At 38.9% G+C, this 25,521-nt stretch overlaps 3 protein-coding genes across 4 annotated transcripts; 2 read left to right on the forward strand and 1 right to left on the reverse strand.

Annotated features, from left to right (window-relative positions):
• The first annotated feature begins 517 nt into the window (after positions 1–517).
• Positions 518–2,073, forward strand: LOC131352889 (probable G-protein coupled receptor 139). The gene is made up of 2 exons (XM_058389416.1): positions 518–593; positions 1,160–2,073. The coding sequence occupies exons 1-2, from the start codon at positions 518–520 to the stop codon at positions 2,071–2,073; spliced, it is 990 nt and encodes a 329-aa protein (XP_058245399.1).
• A 1,456-nt stretch (positions 2,074–3,529) lies between these two features.
• On the reverse strand, positions 3,530–16,042 carry eif2d (eukaryotic translation initiation factor 2D). The gene is made up of 15 exons (XM_058390378.1): positions 15,838–16,042; positions 14,371–14,561; positions 13,739–13,822; positions 13,550–13,640; positions 11,860–11,967; positions 11,154–11,416; positions 10,816–10,933; positions 9,817–9,862; positions 9,596–9,702; positions 9,330–9,485; positions 8,542–8,631; positions 7,901–7,996; positions 7,343–7,463; positions 6,087–6,261; positions 3,530–5,990 (listed from the first exon to the last, which is right to left on the reverse strand). Exons 1-15 carry the CDS (start codon positions 15,891–15,893, stop codon positions 5,920–5,922), a joined length of 1,773 nt encoding a protein of 590 aa, XP_058246361.1. The 5' UTR covers positions 15,894–16,042; the 3' UTR covers positions 3,530–5,919.
• Positions 16,043–19,943: 3,901 nt separating this feature from the next.
• Positions 19,944–24,759, forward strand: fmodb (fibromodulin b). Of its 2 annotated transcripts, XM_058390383.1 has the most exons (5): positions 19,944–20,552; positions 22,036–22,469; positions 22,759–23,290; positions 23,388–23,515; positions 24,268–24,436. In XM_058390383.1, exons 2-5 carry the CDS (start codon positions 22,077–22,079, stop codon positions 24,298–24,300), a joined length of 1,086 nt encoding a protein of 361 aa, XP_058246366.1. In that variant the 5' UTR covers positions 19,944–20,552; positions 22,036–22,076; the 3' UTR covers positions 24,301–24,436. The 2 variants fall into 2 exon arrangements, with proteins under 2 accessions (XP_058246366.1, XP_058246367.1); XM_058390384.1 differs by lacking the exon at positions 23,388–23,515 and having other exon boundaries at positions 19,953–20,552; positions 24,268–24,759.
• Positions 24,760–25,521: the final 762 nt, after the last annotated feature.

Genomic DNA, 25,521 nt, shown 5'->3' on the forward strand with positions numbered 1-25,521 from the left:
CTTACAGGCTGAGTGTTTAATACACCGTAAATGAAGGGTTTAAATAAGATAAGATAATTAAGATAAGATAAGATAAACCTTTATTCGTCCCACAGTGGGGAAATTTCCAAACAAACCATCACTTCCTTTCGTTTTGATGTTGTTTTGCCTTTATTTGTGGCTTCTGATGTGCAAAGGAATCCAAAACCATATCATAGAAAAGCCATAATACATGTCCAGAGGTTTCTAGTGAGCATCTACAGATAGAGAACATCATCTTTTTGTATTGTCATCATCTTGTCTAGAGAATTAGCAACCACTGAAAAGCAAATGTGTGAAAAACAAGCCATCTTTATGATTTGATTATCGTCTCTAAGATCTAATTATCCACAGCACTGTCAATATTAACAGAACTGACAAACAGTCCACAATATGTTTCCATGACCACAGTTAGGTGGGAAGGAAATAGATGTCCAACCATTTTCCACCCATGGAGTCTTTTTCAAGTTGAGACAGATTTTCTTAGCAGAGATGACAAATGGAAGCTCAGGAGCACTGGATGATACACCTGCAGAGGGTCTACTACTCTACTCTTGCAGCCATCGGAATCCCCTGTAAGTATTTTACACCTTTAATTCTACATTTGTGCATACAGAGTGAAATATTAATGGATAAACATTAATGAAAAGAGACTGCTGGTGATGGTTTCCATGCATTCACTGTTTGAAACAAAGGTTAAATCTAGAAACCTTTAAAGATGTCTGAAGGAAGCTGGGAGTGCTTACAGGTTTTCACTCCACTGATTCACCTGTAATGAATTCACTGTGGCCTTCAGTCGATTCTCACTTGTGGCTGTTGTTTCAGTGTAATGAATCCCGGCAGCAACACAATCCATTTGTGGAGGCGTGTAAAAGGGTTCCACAAAAAAACACAACATGTATGGTGTTAAGAGGCTAAAAACCCTTCGATGATCCCAGAGGATTTTTAACACTTTGTTTCACAGTCATCTCATGACTCATTAATGAATTTAAGACAACATTAAAGCTTAATCAACTCTACGAAGCATAAAAAGTTCAGTCGAGAATAGAGAGAAACCCAGTGAAGATGCTGATTCTAAATTATAAATGACTCTAAACAGCAATGAATGTAATGAATCCTGATCTTTTGCTCTGCCCTGTAGCTAACATTATGTCTTTCGTGATCTTCTGGAGACGCAAATGCATGCTCTCCAAATCGAGCACCGTCTACCTGATGTCCATCTCCGTAGCCGACACAGCTGTCCTGGTGTTTATCGTGGTGTTGGAGCTCTCCGTTAAATACCTCACAGAGGAACCCTTCTGGTCTCGGGAACCATGGTGCAGCCTGCGTGACATCTTTAACTACGGTGCCTACAACATATCTACGTGGTTGGTGGTGGCCTTCACTGCAGAGCGTTTCCTCTCCATTACCACCTACAACCTCAGGAAGCAAGTCAGCATTCCACATGGTACATTATGGACCATCTGTATTATCTTTGTGCTTGGTCACTTGTTGGCATTGCCCTATTATTGGGCCTATATATCCATGTACAGCCCTGATCTCCAACGCTGGGTCTGCATATATAAACCCAATGCCACCATTCAGTACACACTTACCATAGTGAGCATGCAGACAATAATCTCCCACATTTTACCCTTTGTCATTATTGGCGTCCTGAATGGCCTGACGCTGCGCCAGATCTCTCTCATTAACCGAGTACATATAATATGTACATCAGGCCGAAAGGTGACACCGCTGCTACGGTCACGAAAAAGGAAGTCTGTGGTGCTTTTGGTGACCGTCTCCATGACTTTCGTGTTGTTGAGCATCACACGCTCAATCACTCAGATCATCTTGCGCACTAAGGGCTGGCCACTGGATCGTGATGACTACAGCCTGAGCATAAACATTGCAGCGGATATCGGGACCATGATCAGCCTTAGCAATGCCGCCATTAACATGTACTTGTATGCCTGCACCCAGACCAAATTCAGACAGGAAGTTATAACCTGTGTCAAATATTCTCTGTGGAGATGCTGCTTGGTCAAAAATGATTGCATGGTCAAGAATAGATAACTTCCTAAAGGAGTCCATCTCTGATATGAAAACGCCCACATAGAGGCTCTAAGTGTTCCCATGCAGGAGCAAACTGAAGAACCCTTTAGGGTTAAGATGGCAATGTGTATTCTTATATCAGACAAACAGGAGTGCAATATGACGTGTAGCCAAATCAGATCAGATCAGATCGCCTGTAATTTCCTTTTCATTCATAGGTTTCAGTTTCAGCTTTAATTATTTCAGTATCACTGTGCTGTTCTGAATTTATTGTAGCTTCTGTAGCTATTGCTTGTCCAAGTGCTGTTGTTGTTTTAGAAAGCTGCAATAATATTAAATATTAAAAGTTGAAGTTAAATATGAAGGGAATAATACAGTTAATCAACTACAATTTCAAATGGGCACCAAAAGAAAAGAAGAAATCTAGAGCTTATAGAATGATTACGCTGTGCTTGGACATCTGCAACTCAAAATTCAGTCGTGATTTAAGCATAACTTCCTCAAAAATACAAAATCATTCGTCAACTTTTGCGTTTAAAGCATTTGAAATACTTCAAAAAAAGAGGTTTAAAAACATCTACATCTATTTAATACACCTCAGTTCCTTTTCACACATTTATTCATCTCACCAACAGCCTCGTCTGTTCGAGTCGGTCAATCCGAACCACATAAACCAGCTTTAATTTCACCTTTGCGCAAATACACTGCGAGCCGTTTATATTGTTTTGGAGTGTTGCTGTGTTTGCATTTGAAATTTAATTTCCTTTAAAAACGCTGAGACGTTCTCCAAAACGAGTCCATCCAACAGACGTTCAGTTTCCATAGAGCACTGCCAAATAATAAAGGCTGCTGTGTAACATATTATAATAAAAAACATCCCCCCCCCCCAACATGTTTATGGGCTAAGTTAATTAGGAAAGGGATTTTGAAACCTAATTATATAACGTGTATTTTGCTCTGCACTGAGAAAAGCAACTGTGTTCAGATGTTGTATTTTATATAGCGCATATTTCCGTACATTTATTGCCCGAAGTATTGCTTTAGCATGCTGTGAAGTCAGGAGTGATGGACTGTAATTATACAGGACGCAGCTTTGAGCCTGTAATTAGGTATAAAAGTGCATGAATACTGTATGCCTTTAGCTCTTTTCTTTAGACCTCTCTTTTTTTCTTATAGAATAGTGATGTACTGCTGTCAAGGTTTCTTTAATCATCTGCGTAACAACTGCGAAAAAACGGACCACCATACAGATCCCTTAAGAGCAGGGGTGGGTAGTAACACACTACATTTACTTAAGTTTGGGGGGAAAAAATGTATTTTTAAGTGTAGTTTTAGCGGGCCTTACTTATACTCTTAATCACAGACATTTACTTTTATTTTACTACATTCATTTGAGTTATTCCATTACTGTTAGTGAATAATATGTGATTGATGAATAGTATGTAGACTCAAGAGTAAAGAAGCTTTTATTATCATCACGACCATATATAACTGATGCAATACACAGTGAAATGAGACAGGACCCTGGTGCTACATAAAACAACATAGAGCTACAAAACCACACAGAACTAAGGACTGAAGTAAGTTGTCCCAGCTCCATTAAGTGCTACAACCTAGAGCAAATAGTGCAAGCCAAAAAGACATTACAAAACAAAACAGTACAGGACAGAGTATCACGAGACTCGCGATCTTTATATACTGCAACGTTACTTAGAATGATGGTTTTATATCCTGTAAACAGAACAGACTTTCAAGATGTGTGGCTTACAGATCTCCATATAGTCTGAGATTCAAGATTTTCCCTTTATTTGAATCAGATCCAAAGTATCTAGTAAGTCGCTACTTGAGTAGTCTTCTCATTGGATCATTTATTACTCTTACTCAAGTAACTTTGAACGTTATTACTTTTACGGTTACTTGAGTAAATATTTTTGGTTACTATACCCACCCTTACTGTAAAGACACTTTTTCGCCTCACTGCAAGTTTTAAACTTAATGTATAATATTGCTTTTATATACATCGATCACACATAACATTATGACCCCTGAGAGGTGAAGTGAATAACACTGATGATCTCCTCATCATGGCCCCTGTTAGTGGGTGGGATATATTAGGCAGCAAGTGAACATTTTGTCCTCAAAGTTGATGTGTTAGAAGCAGGAAAAATGGACAAGCGTAAGGATTTGAGTGAGACTGACAAGAGCCGAATTGTGATGGCTAGACGACTGGATCAGAGCATCTCCAAAACTGCAGCTCTTGTGGGGTGTTCCCGGTCTGCAGTGGTCAGTATCTATCAAAAGTGGTCCAAGGAAGGAACAGTGGTGAACCGGCGACAGGGTCATGGATCGCTGATGCACGTTGGGAGTGAAGGCTGGCCCGTGTGATCTGATCCAACAGACTGTTACTTAAATTACTGAAGAAGTTAATGCTGGTTCTGATAGAAAGGTGTCAGAATACACAGTGCATGAAGGGTCAGGGCTGTTTTGGCAGCAAAAGAGGGACTAACAATATTAGGCAGGTGGTCATAATGTTATCCCTGATCAGTGTATATAACTGTGTATGTGGCAAATAAAATCTTGAACCCTGAACCTGAGCAGCCTCTTACTATGTTATACTAAGGAAATAACCTCAGTGCAAAATGAAGGGGCAAAATCTAGTGTTGTCACTTTTTACCCAGTCTAACATTTATGTCTAACTAGTTATTGATTTTTAGTGTCGCTGTATTTTCAAGATTGATCAAGATCTACTGTGTTCAGCCTTTCTACAATTTTTCACTATTAACTGCATTATGAAGAAGTATGAAGAAGTTAGTGTTAAATTCGACAGCTAATTTAGTTTTAGTCTTTCGCATATTTCCTCTTGTTAGTTTAAGTCTAAATGTAGTTAATGAAAGTAAAACTGAACTACTTTTCATTAGTATTGGTGTGAACAGGTTTATGCTTTTGTGCTGAAGCTTATTTGCTTAATTAAAAAGGTACAGGATTTCTGCTGCATCCTGGAGGGAAACCAAAGGTTGTCCTGCTGAGTGTGTGTGTGTTTTAGTTTTTTTGTCAAGTGTTACTGTATGTTCCTGTTCGAATCACCATGACGTGTTAAAATGCCAACAACCATGAGAGGAATATATAATTATAATTTAATCACATAAAAGCAACTGATCAAATGGAATTAACTGATGAAGGAACTTGTTGAGGATTGGGAAGACGGCACTATGGCCACATAGATTCCTTTTCTTAACAGATAGGTATGAAACTACGTGTGACTTTCTGCTTTTGTAGTCCAAACCCTTATTATGATTTGATCCGAGATGCTTTTCTGCACACCATGGTTGTAAAAAGTGGACATTTGCGTTAGCACAGTCTTCTTGTCAGCTTGAACTGGTCTGGCCATTCTCTTCTGACCTGTCTCATACACGAAAGGTCTATTGTGTGTGAAAATCCCAATGTTCAAACCAGATATATGGCACCAACAACCATACCACTAGATTATATTTTTGTTTGTGGTAAGGGAAATGGGCACAAATATTTAGAACGTGCCAAGTTTAGTATATAAGACAAAGGAAGTAAAAAAAAAAATAGTGAAGTTGGTAAAAAAACAACCTCATAAAGTGTGGTTTCATAATATTAGGGTAACAATGACAGTGAAAAGCATGTGTTGTATATTCTTGCATCTTCCTGTACAGCAAAACAATTATAGAAGGCTGTCGAATTTGTTTTGTACTAATATTTTATTCCATGATTGAATGCATGGTCCAGCTCTGTCAAATAAACCTCATGCCGGTGGAGTAGTCTTAGGACACAAATGATGAATTTGGCCAGTAGTTCATGTTTATGTTACAGCAATGTACAGTCACCAGAATGGAACGCTTGTTATTTCTTCTTGCCTGCTTTCGGAGCTTTATCCAAACCCTGGATATATTTGCGAGGGATCTGATATTGCTCTATAACAGAACAAAACAAAACAAACAAAATAAACGACAACGGAGAATGAAAGGGAACAAACAGATTTAAGTGGTTACGTTAAACTGAGCTTTTACCTAGTAGCAGTTTGCCGACGTGGTGCACCTGGTTGCCCTGGATCTGCACCAGCTGCCGCTCTTTGGCTCCGGGGACGTCGTGGAGGACGGAACTGGCCTGGACTAGACGTTGCAGGGTGTCTGCTACCACTGTTGGCTCTATCCCGAACACCTCCAGGTTCTTTATTATCGTCACCTTAAGACACCAGCAGAATCGGGGCAGGAAGACACATGCACTTTAAACACAAACTTATTTTGCAAGCTAAAAAACAAAATTACTTAATAACCATTATGTCTTCACAAAAAGGAAGTTAATTATATACAGCTGGGGTCATAAGTTTAAATAGAGTTAGTTTGCAGAGTCTGCAAAATGATGATAATTTAAAAACTAATAATCAGTGGGATCATAAAAAAAAACGCGTTTAGTAGTTATTTGGATCTGCCCTGAATAAGCTATTTCTTATAACATACATAATTCATATAGTCCACAAGACACAGTAACCACTGAATTTACACAAATAAACCAGTTTAAAAGTTTACACACATTTGATTCTTAATACTAGGGGCGGTGGTGGCTCAAGAGGTTAAGGCTCTGGGCCACTGATGTTACTGTTCGAATCACCATGAAATGTGTTAAATTGGGGGTTCAAGCCCCAGCACCGCCAAGCTGCCACTGTTGGGCCCTTAACCCTCTCTGCTCCAGGGGCGCTGTATCATGGCTAACCCTGTGCTCTGACCCCAACCTCCAAGGCTGGGATATGTAAAGAAAGAATATTACCCTATTATCTGCATGGAATGAAAAAGAAATGAATAATAAATTGAGTTATTATTGTGTCATGTGGTCTACATGTAAACGTAGTAAAGTAATGGGCAGAACTAACTAAAATTTTTTTATGATCCCTTTTAATTATTTTTGTAAAAAATGATGAAGGTTTTGCAGATTCTACAAGGTGTATGTAAACTCCTGCCCTCAATTGTGTAATAATTACTGAACGCAGAACTGATAACAATTATTATAGTCAATATCAAATATTAAGAGATGATGATCATTAACTCAATGTCACTGTTATAATTCAATTCTCATCACATTCAACAGTTAAAAAAAAAAAGGATATAGAGATAAGTCTGAGTTCCACCTGAGGATTTCAGCTCCAACGAGCTCTTCAGTGATACTACTAATAAATCTCTGATCCAGAAACACAGGCAGCATGTGACTGGTTACCCTCCGTCATAAGCTACTGAACACGGCTGCTGCTGTTAATCAGTCTGACCCATACCTTCTTGTTAGAGCCTCTGGAGGCTACAGTGATATCGATGGGCTCCACCTGCCCTTTCCGGACCACAGGAGCCTGGCCTGGAAACAGCAGCTGATGGCATGACTGCATCCTGCTCAAAGTCCTACAAACAGAGCCAAGTTTGTTTTAATACACACCCAACACTGTTCCGCTAAAATGGGACTAATGCCAGTCAGTACATCATGTACTTCTCCAGCTGGGTATTAGAATCAAGTCATATACTCCATGTAAGTTCTCAGTTTTGGATTTTTTTTTTTTGTCTGCCTATCTAACACAGATGCTCATAAACTGTAATTGTTTTCCCTTTAAATGACCTCACGCACAATTCACCACAATACACAACTCTGGATCAATAAACAGTCCAGTATATTAAACCTCATCTGTCAAAACAGTCTCACTTAATTTAGTTAAGATTTACAGCCAACAGCTAGTAAAAAACATCTAGCTATCTAGTTTAGTGAGAGTCACACTAGCTATTCAGTAATACAAAAGTAACTATAACTAGAAACATTACCAGAATTTAGGAAAAAGGGAGTTTACCTGCTGAAGAGATCGTCCCATTTTAACACCTCGAGCTCCTGATACTCTGATTTCTCCAGTAAGCAGTCACACAGCACAGGATTGATGTTCACATAGCTGCCAAATAAAGAGAATGGTGTAAAGGAAAAGAGGTATCAACTTAGCATTTTGTATATAATATTAATAATAATAATAATAATAATACTCCTTTTTTCCATACAAAGACATGTTTTTGTCTCCACTGAAACTAATACTGATAGCTAAACTAAATAAGTATTAATCAATCATGGACAAATATCTTACCAGGTTTGTTCTTTATATTTAGGTAGGGTTACCTACTTAGATTTTAAAATGACGTTATTTGCTAGATACACAAGTATGCTCGGATGGAATTAGGTTACAATGCAAAAGAATGGGTTTTGTTGCAGTTCAGGAAAAGGACTTCTGTACAGCAATAAGTCGTCATTAAGTTTAAGATCTTATTTTTTTTCCCTCTTTTACTTGTGCTGTAGTGAAAATGCTGTAGCTCTTCCGGATATCTTCTCAGAACACAGTTTGCAGTCAGTTTTAAGAACGAATTGTGATAGCAATATCACAGTAGCTGATTGTCTATGTGAAAGAAAATGAATGATTTTTGACGTTAAATAAAAAGACACGCATACCTTTTGTTGGTGTCGTGGACAAGCTCGTTTTTTTTCACATACTCGGTGATGATGCTCCTCACTTCACTAGCCTGCAGCACTGCACCCTTTCTGAAACAAAAGAGTCAAACACTAAATAACCTAAATACACACCAGCACATCAGGATGAACAACAACTAATGAGTTCCTGCTTGAGAAGATTCCTGGTTCGTGATAATAATAACAATAATAATAATGTTGCTGTTGATCTTTCGGCTGCTCCCTGTGCGAGGGGTGGCCACAGCGGGCCAACTGGTCCGCACAAGCCTTCCTGACGCAACCCTCCCATTTTTATCCGGGCTTGGGACCAGTACTGCATCCAGTGGCTGGGAATTGAACCCAGGCCTTCCGCATGGTAGGCGAGAAACCTACCACTGAGCCACCAATGCCCAATAACAATAACAATAACAATAACAATAATAATAATAATAATAATAATAATAATAATAATAATAATAATAATAATAATAATAATAATAATAAGGATGATGATAATGGTGGTTGTCCCAAATCAGCAATCATGGTAAGACCTGCTGTGTGGGTGATATCCGCAAAATACAAGCAAATACAAAATGTTCAAGCGAGACATTTACTGTTAATTTGATGTTCTAACAAACCATGCTAAATGCTTACTATAATCTCAAAAAAGGCTAGCATTCGAAACCTGGGACAGTTTTGCTTTGGGGCGATTAAAATTGCTCTCCTATACAATTTGGGTTCGGTCATGAGAAGCAATCTCTTCACGCACAAAACTCAATCCACACGCTCACTTTTTCTGCACATCTTGGAATAGAGGCTCCAGGCGTGAGGTGACCCCGTAAAGCAGAGTGATTTCAGGGGGCTTATACACCTCCTCACAGCTCTCTCGATCCTCACCGCACTCCTCTGGGGGCTCCCAGTCCTCTGGCACGCAGAAAGAACACAACCTGAAATGAAGTGTTTACTTATTAGAGCAAGCAACATTACTGAGTTTTACACTGTAATGCCTGTTATGCGGATATGTGGAAAGGATATTGTGCTGTTGAAATGGACATACTCAGGGTTCTTCCAGTCGACTTCTACAATGCTGTCCACTCCTTTAGTCAACTCCTTTACCCGAACCAGATTGTGCTCCTTCTGCATCGACTGCAGGAACTTCGAGAGCTGGGAATTGAAGAGAAAGAGAGACATAGAGAGAGAGAGGCAGACAGAGAGAGAGATAAAAACAGGGCTACTTAGCTAAACATTATTTGCCTCAATTCAGCCACTTTTACTAACCTTTTTATAGCTGGATTTTTTGATGTCAAGGTTTTTTCCTTTGGGACTGTGAAAGAAAATGTGAGAAAATCAGATGAGGAAACATACAGTGAAAATTTGATTGGGTTTGCATTTTGTTGTAAACTCAGCCAAAATAAGAGGTTGATGAATGATTTAGGATCAGACATTCAGCCTAGAACAATGGGTCTTAGAAATTTTGTGTTAGGAATGTAAAATACAGGTGCTTCCACTCGTATTCAGAAAGTCTGCTGTGATTAATAAATTATTAACGTGTTATGCAGGTCTCTATCATTTTGAGACCTTGTGATTGCAGACATTAATATGAAATCAAGTAAAATCTGTGATATTGGAGAAAATTACTGCAGATTTCCCACAGATTTGGGGCAAGACATCTCAGTAAAACACACATATCAGCCAAAGCCAACTTTGATTCATGTGCATCAAACATGAGTACAGCTCTCACAGAGAAAGTATTTAGGCGTGTGTCTTCACTGGTAGGAGCTAGAAAAAAGAATCCTGTGCTTGCAATTTCACCAATTTATGTTAAAGAAAATTTTAAAAAATTGCATTGCTTTTTTTTAATATTCTGAAAAAGTGAAAATCAAGTATTTCTGCCTGCAACTGAAAGGAACTGGAGGGGACACAGTCATGCAAATAAAATTTACAATGCAAATATCAGATTGTTACCCAAACTACCAGTAAAGCTACACACAGAGAAGACTGAACAAGGGTTTATCTTGAAAATCACAAAGAAAACCTGTTTTATTTTTATTCTAACACTGTATGGATGGATGTACCAGTTCATGTGAATCACGGCAAGGAACAAAGTGGAGTTAAAAAATTATACAAGTCAATCAATTGAACATAGAGGTTAAATGCTCAACTTTCTATGAGGTAGAAGTCCCCTCATTTGCATCTTTCCTTTTAAGCACAGTTCTGGACTTGCTAACTATCATAAAAATGCTGGCATTGTACAGAGTCAGAATGAGCAGGAAGTACCAGCATGACGCCATGTGCTTGCGCAGAAAGGTGCCGGTCAGCAGGGGGAGCTCCGACTTCTTCACTTTACTCTTCAGGGCATGGAGGAAACACTGAAACAACAGAGAATCCATCTGTTCTGTAGAGAGAGAGAGGACAGAGAAACACGGTCAGGATTTACCAGCGATGTGTACAGAATTTGAAGAGTAACCAGTGAACATTAAGATTGTCCAGGTCAAGCACCTAAACTAGTTTTGAAAAATACTGAAATAAATGTGATGAAACCTGATTTTTCATGCATCTCACTGGTGCTTTTTGAAACAAAGAGATGACATCCATCTGCAGATGTGAGAACTTGCCTTGTGGAGACCTTGAATCCTCCTGTTCTCCCTGCACCTCCTCCGTGTCCTCCTCTTTCTCTCCCTCTCGGAGGCTGAGATCCTGGAGATTCTGAAGAGACGATTCCACTGCAGTCGTCCCACAGTTTTTCTGTCCTTCGCTCTCCTGAACCGAAATCTCCGTTCCCTCTTCGCCACTCTCCTGTCTGTCCATTTCTGCCTCTGCCTGGACTGAGGGATCAGTGACTGGGAGGACAGGAGGAGTGGTCTTATCCCCAAAAGCCCTGTAGGAGAAAAGTAGATGAGTGATGGCACTAAATATCGAATCAGAGCACACATCATTACTGTAACATGAAATTTGAGGAATTTTCCAAATATCATAATGTGTCTGTATCAGACAGACAGAGAGAGAGACAGACAGAAACAAAGGCAATGAGTTGGACTGAGAAAGAGAGACAGACAGAGAGAGAGAGAGAGAGAGAGAGAGAGAGAAACAGTCAGATAGACACAGATTCACTCAGTCTCAACAAGTCAGATACAGAGATAGGCATAGAGAGAAACATAGAATAATAAAGACAAATAGAAACTGACTGAAAAAAGAGACAGACATCTACAGAGAGACACACACAAGCATAACCTTGCTCTTTCTTAAAACCCAATTGTAATTTCCAGATGTTTTTTGATGGCCAAAATTTTGGAATTTTGTGCAATTTTGCAAGATTCGTACCACAGCTGGTCCATGTACGTGTGTAACACATTCACTCCTTTGCCCTTCATCCCACTGGTCCTCATCTCTCTGCTCGACATGGCCGCTGTACCAACAGCAACTGGAGCTCTGTGTAACCAAGTCAAACAGTCAACTCAAGTCTCTCAAATACAACACTCCATCATGAGCAAGAGTAAGAGACATTTTTCCCCATCTATGCAATGTGGATATTACATATTAATAAAACGATTATTGTTGATGTTTTGTCAAGCACAAACTTTCAAACTCATTCGCAAAAGCAGAATGACTCATTAACACTGAAAAATAAACATCACGTCTCAATGAAAAGCAAAATCCGATTAGTTTCTGTCATCTCTGACCAGAGCCGGCCCAAGGCATAAGCGAACTAAATGGCTGCTTAGGGCCCTGTGGCCACCAGGGGGCCCCCAAGAGTATATGAAATGACGCATCGTTTTTTGGTTGTTTTTTTTTATATATATATATTATGTCAATGGACAATGGTTATTATACAAAATGACAATAATTAGTCATATTGGTGGCAAAGAGGGGCCCCCCAAATAAAATTCTGCTTAGGGCCCCCTGAAGGCTTGGGCCGGCCCTGTCTCTGACAACTCTCTCTGCTGTAGTTTTTCCCTGGCTTGTATGGTGGACACTCCCCATAATCTAAACCTAATCATTAATAGATTCCAAAATGTAAAGTAAATAAACAAACAAACAAATAAATAAAGTGTAATAATTGCAATTGGAACAATTTAGGATGGTGTCTTTAATGTCAGCGTTTTGTAATGGTCAGGAGATTTTTCTGACATTTTCAGTAATATGAAACTAGCTTCTTTTTTTTTCTTATCAGGAAAAAGCCTGGTGTTAAATCAAAATCAACTGCATTTACATAGCACTTTTACTAACACATGGGCATTAAACCTAGATAAGAGATTCAGATTTATCCCTAAAGAGCAAGCCCGAGATATGTACGGTATCACGGAAAACCCATTGAAATGCCATGCGGAAGAAGGCCTGAGAGGAAGCAGACTGAAAAGGGAACCTCTCCTCTTCCGCATGACAATCAGTCACACATTATTTTGTCTTTCTTCTTCTTCTTCTAAAATGGCCTGTCAGCGGTCTAACAACCAAAAAAAACCCATTTACAACTAAATTATTAAAAGTTATCTCTCATTCTGACCTCTTTCCTGGCTTGTCCAGGTTTTAAGATGTGGGGAGGTAAAGGAAAGAAGAAATGTGATTTGAGGTTAGAAACTTGTGTGATAAAGTTAGCTGTTAAAGGAAATGATACCACGACGCTGTCTGAGAGAGTAGATTAACTCTCTATATCAGCACCTCAAGTCCTCAAGTCACAGGTTTACATTAACACACACTTTCTAATATGTTACTGTTTCTATGGCAACAACTTATTCACAGGGACTCGGACGGTGGACTCTCCACACAATGTACAATAACAAAAATAATAAATAGGTTCTGTAATTTACTTTTTTTTTTTTTAAAAAAAGTGTGATGTTTGCCCTGTTGCTGCTTTATTTAAAGAGATGTTTATTTATCATTAATGGAAGGAGACAAAAGTCAGCACTTTTTAACAGTCAGAGGAAGGTCAGTGGTTCACTGGTTTCACTGTAACAAAACAAGTTACAGGACTCTTGATGTGTGTGTGTGTTTTAAGCAGGCGTTCAGTCTTTACCTGTTTGACACGACATTAACAGCACAGCTGTCTCCTTGATTTACTTCTGGTAGCCCTGTAGAAGACACCACTACTCCTGGCAGCATCAGATCTGTTTAATATAGAGTAAAATGAAAGTAAACACACACACAATCACAATCTCTCTCTCTTTATCACACACACACACATTTATTCCATGGAATATCTCACCTGCCCCACCAGTTAGTTTCTGTACCACTGGAGGCCATGTTGTGAAGGCGGGTAACAGATCAGGATATCGCCAAAGTGTGTACACTGATAAAAATATTTAAAAAAATAAAAAATAAATCAAATATAACAGGGTTTCAGCAGTCATCGCATCCATATAAATATATATTTCTATATATATATATATATAAATAACTAAATATATATTTCTATATATATATATAAATAACTAAATATATATATATATATATATATATATATATATATATATATATATATATATATATATATATATATATATATATATATATATATATATATATATATATATATATATATATATATATATATATATATATATATATAAATAAAATGTCTTGGTATGCTGAAGCATTAAGAGTTCCTTTCACTGGAACTAAGGGGTCAAGCCCAACCCCTAAAAAAACAACACCTGACCCAGCTCAATGATTTGGAGTGGTGTCCCAAAACCTTTGGCAATATAGTGTATTCCAAGTATTTTTTTTTTCCATCATGAGTATTACTTTGGAAAAGGTGTCCATCTTGACCACACCGTTTATTATTCTGAACACAGTGTTGTATATAGTAATCCTGTGCTGTAGTGGTTTATACTACACCTGTAGGGTACAACTGTTTCTCCAGCTGGAAGAACATTGGGTTCCTGTGGAGAACATACAGAGTGACAGCATCTCCTTTGTGCGCGTAGATTTTTACAACGTTCAGTTCTTCTTTGTTCGGTACGAGCTCGTTGAGGTGGTCAGCAGACAGGGACGGAAACGCGGCAGAGACGTCCGCTTTCAGCTTCCTCCTGCCGGAATAGACGGCACATGAAGGAATGAATTATTTATATTACTGTATATTATTAATAAACACATGATGATGCTTGGTGGAAGGTATGACTGATGAACAGCATTAGAAATATGACATCATGTGACTCCAGGATCATAACAAAAGGAAATAATACCACCACAGAGTGAATTAACTTATTAACTATAACAGCACCTCAAGTTTACTTTAATGGGCCTGTTCTGATACGTTATTGTTTCCATGGTAACAACTCATTCACAGAGACTCGCATAGTGGACTCTCAACACAATCTACATCCGGTAGTGTAATCTGATATGTTGTTGCTTTATGGATGGACATGTTTGTTTAACATTAATGTAAGGAGTCTCCAGTGTCAGCACTTTGTCACAGTCAGTGAGAGATCAGGACAGAGGAGTCTGAGCAGAAATCAGGTTTCTCTGTAACAAAACATGCTGCATCTTATTAATGTCACAGGGGGACAAATACTTCTGAGGGAAAAAGTGTAGCTGCTAAAATGATAAGGGTCTGTCTCACAGACATTCCACAACATTAAATGCAGCTAGAAACGGACAAAAGTACGACGTGACATTCTTTAATACATTTCGATAGATACGCTGAAACTGTTGCCAAACTGCTGTGGTATAGGAGTGATAAAACACCTTGGGATGTGGTGTTAAAGGTCAACACCGGGTCACTTCCCACCAGCACATCATTGACAGTTTTCCTGTAACAGCATGTTTTACTCTTTACTTCCCAGAGCACATTGCAGGTTTCCTCAGTATTTCTAGATGACTGACAATATTATAATTAGTGCTGTAATAGCAACAACTCTTTCTTCATGTTCATTGTTAGTTTATTGATTATTTTTGGTTTTACATCTGAATTGTTAGTTGTTCTTGTATTTCATGGGCTTTTTAATGCAAAAACAGAAACCTTATAAGGAGAAAAAGCTATATATGGTGTAGTCAGATATGTTTCAACATGCAACAATGATCCTTAAACATACAAATGTGTCAATAAAACACGAGTGAAACAGAACAGAGCAGTACTGTACTGTCTCAGAGAAGCTAAACACTAGTGGCAGGCTCAGACTAAAGCCCCCGAGCCGTATCCCAAATACCATCCTATCAAGCTAACATGACGTGCCACATAACGTGTATGCGCTACAGTCTCCTACCCTATGTAGTGCACCAAGGTAGTGTACAGTGAGACAAATACGATCAAACCAATCAGCAGCCTTAGCTAACGCGCTGGCGCTGTACTGGTTAGTTACAAACCTGTCGGATCCTTTGATAACGGTATTGGACTTCACGCGAAACGCTTTTGTAAACATCCTGCTGTGTATTTTATTTGTGTTAACTAGTTAAGGAAAGGCGACCAGCTAATGCCTGAAATACACTTGTGATATCTTGTGTCAAACATGCTACAATTCATTAGCAAGCATAAGCGTGCGGCTGCGATACAAAATATGTCCGGGTGGAAACATCGACCCGCGTCCAATCTGACCTTTTTACGTACTAATATAGTCTTTAAAACTTAAGGCGTCATTTTTATTTATTATATTCATTTATTATTGTATTTACATGAAACAAATTACCCTCAACATTAGCATAATGTGTTATTCCATATGTACAGTTGAAAGTTGATAAAAATGATCCAGTTATTCATATAGACCAATATCAGGTGTGCTTTCTTCACGACAGCGCAGTCGGTCATGGCCTGTTGCTAAATTAATTTCTAGGCTCCAGTTTTCTCATGTTTATTATTTTAGTGTGTATTTTCTTCTTCTTCTTCTTCTTCTTCTTCTTCTTCTTCTTCTTCTTCTTCTTATTATTATTATTATTATTATTATTTTAAAAAATCCCATGCCCTTGACCTTACCATTAATAAAATAAGTTTTCTTCAAAAACAGTGGGCACACATTCTAATTAATTGAAGATTTAACTGGTTGTAAGGTCTGAGATGCTTTTCTGGTCACCAAGGTTGAAAGCATGGTTAAAATCAGTTGCCTTAGCTGCTTGAAATAGTTTGTCCAGTCTCTTCAAGTTCAATGCTTTAGTGGAAAGGTGTACATAGCTGAAAGATTTACCTTGAAGGAACCTATCAACTATGTGTTGATGTGTTGTAACATAGTTATAACATTTATTTCCAGTTTGACTGGAAATTATTTACCAGACGTTTGTCCAAGTCTAGTACTTAATTTCAGAATCTTCACGTGGACAAAATCCATATAAGCAAAGTTTAAAAATGTCAGATCAATACAAATATTTAATTACAACTGCATTTTCTTATTCCTCTGTTATAAAACCTGATGGACATGAAAAGGAAAATTCACTGCCCTTATTTTCTGCCAGTGATATAAAATAGATATAATAACCTAGCCAAAAACAATAGGAGAAAATAAAAGGGGGTATTTTCAAATAGAAATAGTCTTTATTTGTCACATATACATTACAGCACAGTGAAGTTCTTTCTTCACATATCCCATCCTTGGAGGTTGGGGTCAGAGCGCAGGGTCAGCCATGATACAGCGCCCCTGGAGCAGAGAGGGTTAAGGGCCTTGCTCAAGGGCCCAACAGTGGCAACTTGGCTGTGCTGGGGCTCGAACCCCCGAATTTCCGGTCAACAGCCCCAGAGCCTTAACTGCTTGGGCCACCACCACTAATACACTGCTCTCTGAACTGCAATGGAGAAACTATTTAGTTTCTATACTGTATTAACATTAACCTAGGGAGATGTTAAGGTGAGCATGGTTACTGCATGCTTTGAACCTACATTTTAAATGAGGCTGAAATACTAATGACCGCATTTAAGTTACCCTCAAGTTTAAAAGCTCCAGTTATTTGACAGAAGTTAAGCCGATGTTACACAGATTCCCTTGACTTCCTAGATATTGGTCATTAAGGATCCAGAGAGCATCCATAGAGTTAATAATTGCACTCAGTGGTCAAAAAGGGGAACTACAACAATCACTAATAGAAACCCATTGGGGCAGGAATCTTGTTGCCCCATATTTCCTCTAGCTTTCATGTCTTTGGTGTGTGTGTGTGTTTAGATGTAGTTATAGCTGTATACTACTTTATTGACCCTTAACTGCCTATTTCTGTGTCACACTTGTAAATTCACTAGATAGTAGCCTGTAGCATGAGTTAAGTGTGACAGGCTCTCGACTTCATTTTGTTTGAGGCTCCAGGATTGATGATCAGGAAAGTATGAAAGTAAACCATCAAGGTAAAAAAAAAGGGAGTATTTGTTACTGATGCTCTTCCAAAATGAAAAACTTTGGTCCCCATAGCACTAGGCCTGGGGAAATTTGTCAGATCTTGTGACATGTATTCATTACATATCATCTTGTATATACTGGGAGTATGTTTCTCAAACTATGCATTATTGTAGCAGAATGCTGTTTGTTCATCTATGTCTTTGCACGATTACAATTCTTTGTCTGCTGTTTCTCTCAAGAACAAGTTTAGAGGTCTCAGAGGAGGTTGTCTAAGGTGTGGAAGGTGTGATGTGGGGTTTAAAACAGCAATCAGGGGTTCGCTTACTATAGCCACCTACTTATTTACACAACTCCAAATTTACCAATGGGTGCCTGCTTATTAGACTTTACTCTCCAGCTCTCCGTGAGGGTGGAATGAAAACTTCTTGGCATGATAACACTACATACAATTCAATATCTATCATTAAAAACGAACCTTTAACTGGTAGTCTTACATACTGAACATTACAAAGCATCGACACTGGAGTATGATTCCATAGACATTAAACCTCCTGACAGAAAATTTCACCATATCAATGACTACACATCTTTGTTTTTTCAAAAATGTTGAAATTATTATAAGGGTTCAGATATATGGAGTATCCACGTTAATATTCAAACCCGTCATTAAATTTAGCAGAGTTGTGAGTTGAATTACAGTAATACATTTTCAGAGCTGCTGTTAAAGAAAACTAATCAGCAGCTTGATTTCAGAATCGAGAAATCAACAGAGCTTGGAGATAAAAAACCCTTTAGCTTAGTGGTGGTTTTTTTTTTTTTTTTTTTTTTTTTTAACAATCAGGTTTGATAGAAACCACACTGATAAAGCATGAGTGTAATTGGAAAATTACGTTCTCCCACCAAGATCTCAGTGGTTCGTCTGTGAGCCATTAAGACTGAGTTTCACTCAGTGAGACCCAATGTACTGTATCCTTTCAGCTTGAAGTCAGCAATTTTCATTCCTCGCTATGTACTTCGAGAGGGAGGTGTTTTGAGAGGACGATCAGAAATTGAAATGGAAACTAGAAAATACAGTCAAGAAATAGGTTGAACGTGTAAATGAGCAAGGCAGTAGACCAACGTCAAAGGCTGCAAGTGCTCCTTGTGCACGTTTTCCTGGTTACTGTAACTTTTTTTTTCATGGTGTTCAGTAGAATTAGTGCTGATGCTGGATTAAAAGCAGATTGGAAGCATGTGCGGTTATTAGCATTCAGCAACAGGCAGTCACGCTTGTGCAAACCACCACCACAGATCCTGGCCAAATTCCTCATAAAAACAAATGCATGTTTGCTGGGCTAATGATAAGGCTCACGTTTCCCCCCTGACAGGCGGGAAAGGAAGGTTGTTAAAGAGCAGATGTATTGCCTTCAGACACACATGGCATTCATATTTGCATGGCTTCAGGACATACAGCCCAGCTATTTTGTACCGCATGCAATTGTGTGTCAGAGAGATTTCAGATACAGTGCGTTGATGGATACAGTATGATTGATGATGGAAGGGATGCCAATGTGGGTTTTGTGGTCCACATGAGTTACATGTGGAAGATATACTGATTGCACCACAAGTATCATTCATCATTTTTCAGTAGCTGATTTGTCCTGCTCAGGGTCAGGGTCAGGGTGGATCCAAAGCCTATCCCAAGAACACCCTGGATGCCAGGCCATCACAGAGCAGCATGTGCATACACGCCACCTGGAAATGCACAAAACTACATAAAGACAATAACCTGAGATCAGAATCAATTATCAGTTCTCTGTGTGGAGTTTTTTTTATACTCTCCATGTGTATCAAACATAGTCAAATTAATTATATCTACATTGCTTTTAGTATAAAAGCCTACAATAGTTACTACAATAGTAACTATTTAAACTACTAATGTAAAAGTAGTTTAAATAGTAAAATAATGAATAATTCTGTATTTGTACTATAGCAACAAATAAACATTCATCTTTTTTAAAGAAGAGATTAAGTGCTCAGTTAAGTACTTCTTCCTGTTTAACTACTTCAAGAAGAGGTAGTCGTGCAGTACTGGAGGATCAGAGGGAGTGTGGTGCAGTGCAGGAAATGCTTTGAGGCCAAAGGTATCTCTAAATTGTCTGGAGTGTGTGAATGGGTGTCTGAGTGAGTGCGAGTCTGCCCGATGTAATGGGTGGCATCCCATCCAGGATGGCCTTGAGTCCACTGGGATAGACACCAGACTCCCCATGACCATGTGGAGGATAAGCGGTACAGAAAATGGATGGATGGATGGATGGATTGTGCTTTAAAGCTAAGTACCAAATTACCTGAAGCAAATGGCTATATTTTTAAAAAATATTTTTTTAAAATATGCAACATATTTCAACTAAAGGGAAAGCAAGGTCATTTTTTGCCTACCTAGGTTTGCAGGCTCCCCTGAAATTCTAAATATCTAACCAGATTTTCCAGTCTGATGCTTCACAATACAATAAAGAAAGAATGTTTGGTTAATAAATTGTATTAAAAATCCAAAGTCATCTCAGTCTTTTGCACTCTGCATCGTTCTGTCTGCACTGTGTGTATCAGCAGTGTAAAACACAATGTGTAAGTGTAAGTGTGTGTAATTATCTCTTGTAATGTACAGTTAGAAAGAGGCTTTTAGAGATGCCATGCCTCTACACCCCCTTTGTTTCTCCACCTCTCAGCCTCGTCCTCCCGCTGTTTTTCACTCGAGGGGAGATTGAGGCAGAAAGCACACTGCAATCAGAGGTAGGTGTAGTTCATTCTCTAGCTTTAAAGATTTTTTTGAATTGATATGAAGTCCGTATTAGTGTGGTTTTGTAGAGTATGGATTATTTCTCCTCTTGTTTTTAAGTTTTTGTTGCTAAATGTGATTCTTAAAGCCAAAATGCATTGTAAAGTTTATTATAAGCTTAACAGTTATTATACTCTAATAGTATATTATTCTGAGGTCAACTGCTTGAGTTTGAAACTTGATCTTGAATTTAGATCTATATTCACACACGTAGATGCAAAGTAGTCTAGCTGAAAATAAACGTCTTTTCCTTTTTTATTATGGAAGAAGGCCGTTATGATTATGCTGATGAAATTATACCAGGGTGCTGGCGAATTCTCAACTCTGATTAGTCTAAATCAACTCATTTTCTAGAACAGCAGCTCTGAGGATGGTTTCTGGTGCAAGGTTTACACTAATGCGCTGGTTCTAGTACATTATCGCTTCTATGGTAATAATTCCTGCAGCAGGGTGGACGCTTCACATCAACAGATTTTAAATCATTTTCTATGAGAGAGGAAGAGTGTAGCTTTAAGCTTTCTGTCACAGGAAAGTTACTGTTCTTCAGTAATGGGATGCAGCTTTTAGTCATCAGCAGAGAGAAAGGAAGAAATGCTGGGAAGCGAATGACTCTTTATAGCTGTTATACTCTAACTGAAAAACGTACTACAATATAAAAGGTAAATAAAAAAGGATAAAAAGGATGGCAAGTTTTGTTTAATTAATGAAAACTGTAATTGTTGGCAAATTGCTGTGGTATTAAACTTGTAACTGTGACACTATATAGAGTTAGTGGGAAATAATCAGCTTTGGGTTTGTCACAATTATCATTTATATCAGGTATAAAAAGAATGAATTGAAAATCCTGAAATAACAGCAGCACAAAGACAAAACAAGCACAATAGCATATATATGTATATATTCTGAGCTGTAAGTGTCACTCAGCACACCTGTATCAGAAAAACACCCTCAGGCCAAAACACACTTCCCTCTGTGCTCAGTTTCTGTGTACAATACAAAAACAAACCCCAGAATCTAGAATTGATGCTGCCTGTCCAGACACGAACATATTTCTAGGTAACTATGTTTTTAATGTATAGAGTTCTATTCTGGCTTGAGCGGGTCAGATCTATACATCGTTACAGAGAATGTCAGTTTTAATCCCAGATATATAGGGTATGATATAGGGCTTGAGATATAGAGCATGAGGGATTTATGCTTATGTTTCATACAGAATCCCTGCATTTCAGGGGCTAAAAAATAAATGGGTAACAAGTTGCTGAGATGTTTCTTGGCCAGCTCCAGATCACTATATCATTTTCAATGTTATTAGTTTTCAAGAATCAAGTGTGCTGAAAGTATAGAGAGCATAACTGAGCTGTTTAGTGAATACATCATCTCATAATTCTGATTTGATTGAGTTCATTCAAACAATTTATTTTTCATCATTTGGTACAGACAAAAAGTGAATTGAAATAAAAGTGAAGACCCTAGTGATCATGTGGAGTACGTTTTTGCTGTGGGCGGGGCTTGTGCACTTCTCCCTCGCACACACCGATTCACTGACCTGGCTCAACTACCTACGCAGTCGAGCCTACAGATACAGATACAGCTCAAATTATGACAACTACGCGTCCCTTTACGCACAAGATGACGCTGAAGCACTAGACTGCCCCCTGGAGTGCGAGTGTCCTCCTGCCTACCCTACTGCCATGTACTGCCACAACCGCAACCTCCAGCATGTGCCTTTTGTACCCTCGCGCATGAAGTACGTGTACCTCCAAAACAACCGGATCACCGGAATCACCGATGGGGTTTTTGACAATGCCACCGAGCTCGTCTGGATCATCCTGAATATGAACCAGCTGAGATCTGACAAAATCAGCAGCAAGGTCAGTACAAGTGAACAGTCACAGAGGAACAAATGGGGAATCTGTCCTGCACACAGACCAGTCCATGATTATGCTATCTTTGTTCATAAAATCTTTTTCACATTTTAAGCACTAGTTTGTGAACTGGTGAACTTTACACTGGAGACTGAATTAGTATTAAGCACATAACCATAAGATAGCAAAGTCTTTATTATAAAACAAAAACATTTATATCACAATCAAGATGACAAAAAAATTCACACAAAAAAAAAGGTACATTTTATTTAACATAATTCTTTTATCTTATTAGATCTTCGCCAAGCTGTCCAAACTGGAGCGTCTGTTCTTGCAGCACAACAAACTTGAGCACATCCCAGAAGGACTTCCTCATTCCCTTCAGGACCTGCGCTTGGACCACAACGCCATCACATCCGTGCCTCCTGGGTCCTTGCGTGGAATGAACCGTCTCGCAGCCCTACGTCTCAATTATAACACTATCCAGGATCTGGGTGGTGCCGTAGAGTCACTGGTCTCGCTCAGCTTTCTGGATTTGCGTGGGAATCAGTTATCAAAGGTTCCAGAGCATCTTCCACCCACGCTGAGCCAGCTGTACCTCGACCACAACCATATCTCTTCTGTCCCTGTGGACTTTGTGAAGAAACGGCCAGGGCTGCGCTTTATGCGCCTCTCGCACAACCGCCTCACCGATGCAGGAATCCCACCCAATACTTTTAATGTGAGCACTCTCATGGAGCTGGACCTGTCCCACAACAAGCTGGGAAAGATTCCAGCCATCGGCACAAGGCTGCAGAACCTCTACCTTCAGGCAAATCACATCAAAGGTACAAGAAACTCCTTTCAAAAAGAATACAAAGGAAGCGTTTTACTGAAATATAGTCAAATGACTATGTATTTGACTTATGTTTACATTTCTGGCAGACACCCTTATCCAGAGCAACTTACAATTTTATCTCAAAACTGAGCAAGTGTGGGTTAAGGATCTTGCTCAGGGGCCCAGCAGTGGCAGCCTGGTGGAGCTGGGATTCAAACTCGCACCATTCCAATCAGTAATCCAACACCTAATCACTAAGCTACCACATCCACAACAGCATAGCACATGTTTATGCTGTGACATACACATTTTGGCCAAAAACAAACAGCAAAGTTGCTGCCACTACTTTGTACTAAAGACAGCACAAGTTCAAATCCCAGCACCACCACAGGCTGGGAGGCCTTCAGAGCAAAACTAGCCATTCCGCTGTTAAACACGGCAACACGAGCCAATCGAAGGCACACGTCAGCTTAAGTTTGCAGACGAGGTCAGATAGCACCTCAAAGTGCATCTTTGAGCATTAGCAACAATTCAGGAAAATGAAATGGCTGACTTCCTGCATATTCTAGGTAGCATTCAACCTCCCCAGATGGGTGTTGTGTGGTAGGCGAGAGCTTGTTAGTAAGTAGAACTTGGCAAGTAATCAAAGAGGATGCAAGTGGTAGAAAAAAAGTGTGGGGGTGTACACTGTACAGGTTTAAACTAAGAGCTTGTTCTCAGCCAAAAGCTGTACATTCTCAAAGCAATTATATTCGGAAAGCACTTTTCTTTAAAGTCAAGTAAGTTTAAAGTTTCCTCATGTCAGGAGAAATGCTTCAAAAACACATCTTTGTAGCAGAGTGAGTAGCTCAGAAACGCAGAGTACTATCTACATTTTTCTCTATATAATATCAATATCTGGTAAACAATACAAAGGGTTCATCACAAAAGCTGTTTGCTTGAAATTGCAGACATGCATCTAAAATGCTGTTTTCTCCCCTTCCTCAGAGTTCTCAATCAGCAGTTTCTGTCAAGTTATAAACGTGACCAACTACTCCAACCTGCGTGTTCTGCGGCTGGAGGCAAACAAGATCAGCCCTCGGGATGTGCCCCCTGAGGCCCTGCTATGTCTGCGCAAAGCCACAAGCATCAACCTATAGACATGAAATAAGAGCATGCTGACTAACATCCAGGCAACCCGACTGCAAACTAGTCAGCGTTTCACTTTAGGAACAGTCCTACTACTGACATAAAGAACAACTCTTAAGTATTACCACAGACTAATGCATGAATATAACCTCGATAAATGTGACGATATATATTTGAGTAAAAATACGCTCATGGGAATTTACTAAAAGTCCTGCGTCATGTGAAAGACCACACAGAGTGCTGACCTTTGACATACTTGGTTTCATTTCTTGCTCATCACATTTCTACAGTCAAGGAAGTGAGAAATGGGTCACACTTTCGTGATCATGGGATGATCAAATGTAATGTTTTACAAACAGCACCAGTGAGTCTTAAAGCATCCAGTACTTGGATTTAGTTCTTGATTAAACATGAAACTTGAACCCTTCTGTTTGTCTTTTTTTTTTTTTTTTTAAATTTCACTGAAATCATGTAGACCTGTCCAGGGTGTAGCCCTGCCTTTCGCCCTATTGCGCTGAGATAGGGTCACGGGGGTCTGCTGGAGCCTAGGAATAAGAGGGTATAGACATTGAATGAATGAAATCAAGTACAATCCCCTTGTCCTCAGGGGAGGACAAATACAGAACAGAATCGACATAAAATAATCATGGGTCTTCCTTCAGCTTTCACTTGCACTAATATGACATTCATTTGAATGATGGATCAATTCATTCGTTCTATTAAATGAACCAACTCCCCAAAAAGCAGGGAAGAAAAAGTAAATGAACCATTCTCCAAATAAACCTACTGAGAAACAAGCCATCCTTTAAGAAAATCACAAGTAAAAGCCCCACACATTCAGACAAGCATCTTTCTTTAGCCTGTCCACATTAGGTTTATCTTTTGTGACAATCTTCCTGAATCCCCAATTCCCACTATAAACCTGTGAATATTGCTCCATGGAGTTACAGTAACACTCAAAAAACATTTCGCATCAAGATAAAAAAAAAAAAAAAAAAAAAAAAAAAATGATTACAACTTGTTTATGGCCAAGCCAAAATATTTTAATGCACAACAAAGTTTTTTATTTCCTTTTAAATTTTTTTTTTTTTTGCATTTTTCTTATTTCCCCCC

Source organism: Hemibagrus wyckioides, linkage group LG05 (genome assembly GCF_019097595.1).
Source record: "Hemibagrus wyckioides isolate EC202008001 linkage group LG05, SWU_Hwy_1.0, whole genome shotgun sequence".
Classification (NCBI taxonomy): Eukaryota; Metazoa; Chordata; class Actinopteri; order Siluriformes; family Bagridae; genus Hemibagrus; species Hemibagrus wyckioides.

What these genes read in the sequence shown, in the direction of transcription:
- eif2d (XM_058390378.1), bottom strand. Translation starts at nt 15,893, where the DNA reads ATGTTTACAAAAGCGTTTCGCGTGAAGTCCAATACCGTTATCAAAGGA. An exon ending in TTCCAAGATGTGCAGAAAAA is followed by an intron (nt 8,632 to 9,329) that starts GTGAGCGTGTGG and finishes CTTTTGTTTCAG; the next exon opens with AAAGGGTGCAGTGCTGCAGG. An exon ending in CCAGAGGCTCTAACAAGAAG is followed by an intron (nt 6,262 to 7,342) that starts GTATGGGTCAGA and finishes TGGTGTCTTAAG; the next exon opens with GTGACGATAATAAAGAACCT.
- fmodb (XM_058390383.1), top strand. Translation starts at nt 22,077, where the DNA reads ATGTGGAGTACGTTTTTGCTGTGGGCGGGGCTTGTGCACTTCTCCCTC. An exon ending in CTGACAAAATCAGCAGCAAG is followed by an intron (nt 22,470 to 22,758) that starts GTCAGTACAAGT and finishes TTATCTTATTAG; the next exon opens with ATCTTCGCCAAGCTGTCCAA. An exon ending in TCAGGCAAATCACATCAAAG is followed by an intron (nt 23,291 to 23,387) that starts GTACAAGAAACT and finishes CATTTCTGGCAG; the next exon opens with ACACCCTTATCCAGAGCAAC.
- LOC131352889 (XM_058389416.1), top strand. Translation starts at nt 518, where the DNA reads ATGGAAGCTCAGGAGCACTGGATGATACACCTGCAGAGGGTCTACTAC. An exon ending in TGCAGCCATCGGAATCCCCT is followed by an intron (nt 594 to 1,159) that starts GTAAGTATTTTA and finishes TCTGCCCTGTAG; the next exon opens with CTAACATTATGTCTTTCGTG.